At 32.5% G+C, this 8,219-nt stretch overlaps 1 protein-coding gene and 1 long non-coding RNA gene across 2 annotated transcripts; one reads left to right on the top strand and one right to left on the bottom strand.

The window, feature by feature from the left end:
• Nucleotides 1-362: 362 nt before the first annotated feature.
• On the top strand, nt 363-2,164 carry LOC145623923 (peroxidase 7-like). Its single transcript, XM_081676841.1, has 3 exons — nt 363-624; nt 1,040-1,382; nt 1,586-2,164. The coding sequence occupies exons 1-3, from the start codon at nt 409-411 to the stop codon at nt 1,990-1,992; spliced, it is 966 nt and encodes a 321-aa protein (XP_081532967.1). The 5' UTR covers nt 363-408; the 3' UTR covers nt 1,993-2,164.
• A 305-nt stretch (nt 2,165-2,469) lies between these two features.
• LOC145623924 (uncharacterized) lies at nt 2,470-5,914 on the bottom strand. Its single transcript, XR_014110306.1, has 2 exons — nt 5,588-5,914; nt 2,470-3,132 (listed from the first exon to the last, which is right to left on the bottom strand). It is a non-coding gene; the product is annotated as an uncharacterized LOC145623924 (long non-coding RNA).
• Between the last annotated feature and the right edge of the window lie 2,305 nt (nt 5,915-8,219).

Here is an 8,219-nt window from a genome sequence, read left to right as displayed (position 1 = left end):
TTATGTAATTCCATTGTACCTAAATAAAAATTGTTATAAATTAGTATACTCATGAACCCAACTACTAGTATTGAATTAGATTAAAGGAATTTTCCTAACAGAAAATAATTGAGTTAATGTTACCAACAATTATTTCAATTGTCAACCTATTTCGAGATTTCCTTATCATAAAAGGTCAACAACATAATATATAATCTATCATATTAGATTCAAGAAATAAGTAGAATCGTCTTACCTTACATGTCTCCATGTTTGTACGCCGGTAGAGATGTGCGCCTCACGTATTATGCATAATTTTGCATCATTTTTCTCAATATATAATGTAACTTTTGTGACAAAAGCATAAAACATTCAAAACTAAATCAAATTCCAAAGTGGTTTCAAAAAAAAAAAAAACCAAATTCCAAAATGAATTCTCGCTCATTTTTCTCTGCTTTCTTTGTTGTAGTTTCACTTGGTTTGATCTCATCAGTTTGTTGTCAAGACTTGAATCGTGACTACTATGACTATAGTTGCAATGATTTTGAAGAAATTATTGCTAAGAAAGTTTGGGAGTGGTATAAGAAGGATGAAACCATTGCTGCTAGCCTTATAAGGTTGCATTTCCACGATTGCTCTGTTCGGGTATGACTTTTCTTTTTTATTTTCCTTGTTTGTTTCATTTGATTTTAAAGCAAAATTAGTAATTTATATAAAAATGTATAAAAAGGTGATAAGTTTGATATCATTTTTGTTTATGCCCTTATGTTGAGGCATAACAAAAGAAAAAGTTACGTAGGAACATGATTTTAAATACTTCTTCCGTTAATGGTTAATTGCAACAAAGGAATATTTTATATCTCACAAATAAAACCCCTTTGTTGCAATTAACCATTAACGGAGGAAGTATTAGAAATTACGATATGAGAGTAAGGGTTTTGAGAGTTCAATAGGATTTTAATACCCCTTTGTTCTGAACGAGTCGTATCTGAGAGGAGGAAATTAACACTTGTACTCTCATCAACAAAATATTAACGATTGAAATTTAAATCTAATATAGGGATGTGATGCATCAATCTTGCTTGATTATCCGGGAAGTGAGAGAAGGGCCAATGCAAGCAAGACATTGAGAGGTTTCGAAGTAATTGATGACATCAAAGCAACACTTGAGAAGAAATGCCCCAAAGTAGTGTCTTGTGCAGATATTCTTACTGCTGCTGCTAGAGATGCCACCCTTTTAGTTAAAGGTCCATTTTGGTCTAATGAATATGGAAGGAAAGATGGGCGAATTTCTATTGCCCAAGAAGCAGAACAACTTCCAAAAGGCCGAGAAGATGTCACTTCCCTTATTGAGTTTTATCAATCTAAAGGATTGAGCTTGCTTGATTTGGTTGTGCTTTCAGGTAATTTCCTCAATTTACCATAATCTTGCCCTTTTAAAAAAAGCATCAATGCATCATGTATTCATCCTCATTTCCTAATGAGGTCAAACTCGTATAAGAAGAGCTTTTAAAGGCAAGCAGAATATAAGAGGACCATAAATAATGTGGCTTTTTTTATATGTTCTTTTTTAATGCATGGACTCACTTTCTTCATTGATCCTTAGGAGCACACACCATTGGAAGGAGTTCATGTGCTGCCATTCAAAATCGGCTAGACAACTGCAACAAAGATGGAAAGCACCCTATCATGGCTCCTAGATACTTGAACTATTTGAGAAGGAAATGTAAGAACGGGACCGAGTATGTGAACCTTGATGCCAAAACACCAAGCACATTCGATAATCAGTACTACAAAAATATTGAGAGCAACATGGGTCTATTATACACAGATCAAGTATTATACACTGATCATAGGACTTCTGAATATATTGGTACTTTAGCCAAGGAGGACGATAGAAGCTTTCCTTATCTGTTTTCATCATCCATGGTAAAGCTTGGGAGTATCTTAGGCGAAGCACAAGATGATGGAGAAGTTCGACTTTATTGTAGCCGCGTCAACTCTGGTTATTAATAGTTATCACTACATACTATTCAACATGTATTATCATAGCATCTTGATCATAACTTTATATCAATTTTCTTTTGTTCGTTTTATGAGCTCTTCCCATTTTGAATTTTGGAGAAGAGGGCTAAAAAATTTCACATATATAATATCGTGTTAACACTTTAGTTGTTTTGTTGTATGCTAGTAATTGCATGTTGGCTACTCATTATACAATTTCATGCTGAATATTAATAACCAATAACTGATTTTCCATCCGTTCCAAAAAAAAGAAAAAAAAAAAAAAAAAAAAAAAAAAAAAAAAAAAAAAAAAAAAAACTGATTTTCCTTAATAGCTTTAAAATGATTATTAAATATTGCCAAATAAAGGAAAATTAAGGCAACAGTACTCTATAATGAATTTCATACTACCTGTATACTTGTATTGGAGAAACTAGGACAACGTAACTAATAATTTAAGGCAGCAGATAACACCCATTTCACATGTAACAGAAATATGATGTTCTATTTTTAACCAAGTTTTAAACGAGTAAAACGACCAATATTGTTTCTTACAAGCTACAACAGTACATACACGCCATTCTGGCAGGTTTTAAAAACCATTGATCTTCAGCTCTATTCATTCATCATCGGTTGAGCTTATCCACGTCTTCTCAATGCTTAAACCTAACTATTCCTTTTCTTAAAAAGGTTAAAACAAAATTAAAAAATTACATTGGTCTTTAAATCAAAATTAACATAGCTATCCGATACTAAAGCCTTGAAATTTTCAATCACAATATTGCTTGAAACAAAACTCACATAGCATCAAACTACTATTATCATTTTTTTTAGCTATACCTAATTGTTCTCAAGTCTTTCATAACAGATAGAGGAAATCACTAAGAACGAAATCAAAGAAACTAGCTACATAATAAAATAAGAACATGGCTTTGAATTCCACCAAACAGTACTGTAATTTGAACGAGGGTCAGCGAGTTTAGGTTTTGATAACAAAATTAAACCATTAAAATTGACATACTTCTTAAATGTGCGTCTTTCTGATCTTGCCCTTGCCGCGTTTCTTCCCTTTACCAATCTTCAATTTCTTTTTCATCTTCTTACCAACAGGTTTTAGGAGCCCCGTACCTTGACTATTCATATCAATATCTGAAATAACCATATATCAATAAGTTGATCATCCAATTAATTACCAATTAAATGCAACAACAGCATCAGTTCAAAGGCCATGAAGCAGCACCGATACAATGGTATACTATAATCAATGAAATTTTACAGCAAATGCATTTGCATCAAGCAACCAATGGGTGATATTGCAGTAGAAAAAGCTGAGTTAGCAAAAACATAGCTTAACTCGGATCTTCTAAACTGTGAATAATTGCAGATTTGAAACAAAACCTTCAATCATCAGCTGAAGACAACTTCAAGAAGAGTCTTTACCAATATTACCCTAAATAATAATGGCAGTGAATATTGTTTCTACAACCAAGAAACACGTATTATTCTTATTCAAAGTACATGAAAACAAATCAATAGAAGCAAAAACAAATAGTTGTCAATGAATTGACATCAAATTTAGCAGCAAAGTTACAGTATTTAGTCCTTCTTATCAATTTTATGATCCCCACCTACACCAAACCATACCCAACACTATCATTGCTACTAAATAGTTGCACCATTGATATTTTGAACATCAAAACTTAACCATAAATTATCACCAGTAAGAGAAAACATAGCAAATTAGGATAAAAATGATTTAAACATATTAATGATTTCATACAAGTTAGGATAAAAATGAGTAAATATAATGAACTATACTGATCCCAAATGTGAATTATTTTTGTTTTCTATGATAAAATTACAATAACACCTGACCCAAATTTAACCACCCAACCTGACCTTGGATCAAATGACCGTAAACCAAATATGAACCATTGGTCACCTTTCCAGTGAGACAATGATGCAATCATTACCCAAAAACAAATTCAAAAAAAATATTAATTTTCACATTCCTTATTGCCTACAGCCTACAATCATATGTTACACAGCCACAGAGACCAGCATACAGTCCTGAAACAGGATCCATGATAATTAGGCCTGATCTTTAGATGGGTTAGGAAAGGTCAGTGCAGGCTGCTAGAGGTCAAATGATCAACAGAGGGCCATTTAAAATTGTTAGTGAGGTTGTGGCTTTGTTATTTTTCATTTGAATATCAACATCGAAACTTACCAGAATTTGTTAAAATTGTCGATATTTAAATATTAATTAGATGTGAATCTAACAAATACTTTTAAAAGCATATTCTCTTACAATTGTTTAGTATATTTATCTAGTATATATAGAAAGGTATGCATAGAAAAGAACGGGAATGGAGGGAACTAAATTTTCCTTTGTTTGGTTTATTAAGGGGCCTTCCTTCCCACTTCCATTCCTTTCCAAGGATATCACATACTACCTATATTTTTTTAAACAAGACAAGGAAAAGTCATTAAAGTTCCTTCTATAATTCTATTATATTCTTTTCTGTTCAATCCTTCCCTACAAAACATACACTACAAGTGAATTGAACAAAGACGCAAAACAGACAATAAGAAAGATTTCTCCTATCCAAAAGTCCTAATAGATTTAGCATGACAGGCATCAGGAAAACCAAAACACTAGTCTATGTTTCTTTGATCCAGCCATCCAAAAAATCCTTCAGAATCAAAGCAAAATAATAAAGTGGAAAGAAAAAGTAGAAAGAGATCAGACATAAATAATAAACGAAGAACGACGCCACTGCATCAACACAGGGGAAAGGAAATCAGCACCTTAAAATGAATCATCTGCTTGTCTTGTACAGATTAGCTAACACTAAATTAAATACGGGTACTAATTAGTTCCTAACCAATTTGGTGACCACAGTTGTCTCAACAAACCTAGATCACTACATTTCAGCTCTATTGTCCAAAGTACTTTTAACTTTTAACAGTATACTAGGATCATAATCATTATATTAAAGCTATCATAATATCATATAGATTGCACCCAGACGAGAAGGTCGAGAACAAGTTCTCCTTAGCCCCTCTACATAAGAAAAATGGTTGCTGAGCCTTGCAATTGCATAGGTCACAACTTGCATACGTAAGAGTTCACGAACCGCAATCGCATACTTAAGAGTTCACAAACCTGACAATTGTAGACGTCGGTCCACAATTAGGTGTCTAGTACAATCGTACTTCATTGGAATCTTGTAACTCCATTTTTTCGGATGTCTTGGAATTTCCAAAATTAAAATTCATATCGGCTTTCAAACTTCTATGAATTCTTCCCGTCCCAAATTCAATCAGCCCATCAAATTGACAATTGTCAAGTATTTATTCATAAATTTATCAGCAATATTACATTAGATTTTTCAGAAAAATAAATTGTTCATCAGTGAGTTATCACCAAACATATACAATAACCAATCAATTTCATTCCTTCCTACTCACAAGTATTCCAAATCAAACAATTAAAAATTCAACACATATAAATACTTGGTAAATTAAATAACTATAATAAATTAATTACTAAATCAAACTTAAAAGAACAAAAACACCCAAATAGCTAAAATAAACATACCCATGGTAAGATTAGAGGAGGTGTTATTGGTGTTGCGAACGGCAAGTTTAGGGGCAGAAAAAGCGGCTTCTTGAGCAGCTTGTTTGGCAACATCTTTCTTCTCGTAAAAGGGTTCAACAATCTCTCTTCGAATTGCCCGAAGCCTTTTCTCTTTCTTCGACCTCAGGGATTTCGCCATTTTTTTTTTGTTCTTTCAACAGTCTGAGGCTTTTGGATTGAGTTTTCGGCAGTGAGCAACTATTTTTCACCTTCAGAGAGGCTAGGGTTTATTATTTATATGTACCCCAGTTTTTGCATTCACTTGCAATATTGTCGCCAAAATATCACGAGATTTAGAGCAAGTTTAGCCCCAAGTCTTGGGGTGACATCATCATTTTGAGTATTCAGATTTATACTTAAGAGTTTTCCCATTTTTTTTCAAAAATCTCAAGCAAGTCTGAAGTTGAGTCTTGAAATTGAGACCACTAATTTCAAGACTCAACTTAAGACTTGAGATTGGGACTCACTTCACCCACTTCATTTTTATTTTTATTATCCCCCCCCCCCCTTTTTTTTCTTTTTTTTTTTTTACACTTTTCTACATATAATATGTCAAATATTTAACTCTTAGGGCTAAAGTGATAAATTTGTGTAAGTTTTAGTGAGTGTTAACAAGAATTTTTGATGACATCATTTTCAATGGGGGCCACCAAAAATAATGTCACATCCAAGTCTTAAGACTTGGGGCTAAACTTGATCTTAGGCCCTTTTATGAGTTATACACTTACACATTATTAGGTACGAAGTACTAAACTTTGTAAAAAAATACTTCATTCGTTTTTAAATTGTTACAACACACATTTTATCACATTATTTAAGGTATGATAATGGGGTGAGTAGTTGTTAGGACTTAGGAGTGTAATTTAGTGGGCCATGTGCTTTAAATAAGAGAAATAGTATAGTTTTTCCCTAACATAACTTTCCATTTATGGTGTGTTGCAAGTATTGAGATATTTCCATTTTAAAAAAGTGTTGCAAGTATTAAAAAACAGAAAAAGTATCAATTAAGGTACTAAACTTTCATTTGTATCAAATAGAGTACTTTGACTTTGATTAGAGGTAACGGGAAATTCTAAGCCTCAATTAACTATAGTCCAAAAGGACTCAACTAGGGTTATTTTCGTAATTTGACAAAAAAAAGTGTGACTTATTTGTTTATTGAATTTCGCTACCAACTAGATATATAGGTACTACCATCCTTAGTAGTATATACATACCATCCTACGTTTATAGTAGTATAGCTCAAGAATTGTTGATGGTATATGTTGTGATGTTGTTGGTATCCTAACCACTGTGTCGTTGGTATCTAGCTACGTTCAATTGGTATCAGAGCCATACGGTTAAAAGTTAAGGTTGGATCATCATTCCATGTGATGACTCCCCTTGCTAGTAAAAGGAGGGAAAAACGGATCAAAGAGGACACAGGCCATTTATGATTCCAGCCAATTAAGTTGTTAATTAAATTAATAATTAATTAAAACTGGAGAATACAAGGCCTTTTACAGAGTGTAAGAAACCTGATTTTAAGCATTATTATCATATTCCTGAAAATACTAGTAATTTTGGCCCAATTCTTAATTATATCGTAGATTAAATTGGTGATCTTAAAGTAGAAGTTAATAGCATACATTGTCGTTACGTGAGTAGTGAACATAAGCTATAAACAACAATATCAAAGATTAATAAAAATTTAAGTGAGCTAAAAGAACAAATTAAACAAGTGCAACTTGTTTTAACAAATGAAGTTAGACATCAATTTAACAAAGAAGTATCACTTAATAGGGAAATGATTGTCCCTATAAACATCCTTTTCAAAATCTAGATAAAAATGAGAAGTTTACTGTATCACTCCCTAAAAGACGTACTTGTAACCAAAAAAAGTATAGAGAAACTAAAGATTAGCCCTCATCTTCTGGAGAAAACGATTAACGAATTGCAAATCTTATTTGATAAAGGTGAAGACCCTAATAAGCTAAACGAAATTATGAATTTAATTTCTGGAAAAGGAATTGATTCTGAGATAGAGGAGAATAATTATGTTTCTTTAGAAGAAAATTTATATCTACAAATGATAAAATTAGATGATCTAGACTTTCTACCTATAAAAGTTATCCAACAAAAGATTGAAACAAACTAGGTAAAAGGGTAATGGATAATAATGATGTTGGAGAAGAAATCATTAATGTATAAAATGTGATCCAAAGACCTAGGTATCAAGGAGAAGGAAGATGCACACAACCAAGATTCATACCAGGGAACTACCCGGTTTAGTGTCAAGGTTATGCCTAATCATTTACCTAAACAAGAAGAAGTGACTCTTGAACTTATAAGTCAAACTGGTTATACGCTTAAATTATATGGTGTAAGAGATAGATAAGATGTTATAGATCAGTGGAAAAGGAGTATGAGTAGTGTACTTAATTTAAACACTGAATGGACTTCTGAAAATTTCTTAAATAACATAGTTTCTATGGCTGTATATAAGACTGGTACGATGGGATAGATGAAGAGGTCAAAACTGCATTAAGAGCTAGTGAATCACCTACTAAAATGTTTAGACAGTTATGTCAATACATTGAGTTAGAATTCATTG

Source organism: Chenopodium album, chromosome 3 (genome assembly GCF_948465745.1).
Source record: "Chenopodium album chromosome 3, dcCheAlbu1.1, whole genome shotgun sequence".
NCBI lineage: Eukaryota > Viridiplantae > Streptophyta > Magnoliopsida > Caryophyllales > Amaranthaceae > Chenopodium > Chenopodium album.
Note: the sequence above shows the minus strand (reverse complement) of the source record. Positions and strands in the feature narration are given on the sequence as shown.

Bases quoted from the DNA above. Each gene is read 5' to 3' on its own strand.
- LOC145623923 (XM_081676841.1), top strand. From the start codon at position 409: ATGAATTCTCGCTCATTTTTCTCTGCTTTCTTTGTTGTAGTTTCACTT. The intron at 625-1,039 runs GTATGACTTTTC...AATCTAATATAG, and splicing joins TCCACGATTGCTCTGTTCGG to GGATGTGATGCATCAATCTT. The intron at 1,383-1,585 runs GTAATTTCCTCA...ATTGATCCTTAG, and splicing joins TGATTTGGTTGTGCTTTCAG to GAGCACACACCATTGGAAGG.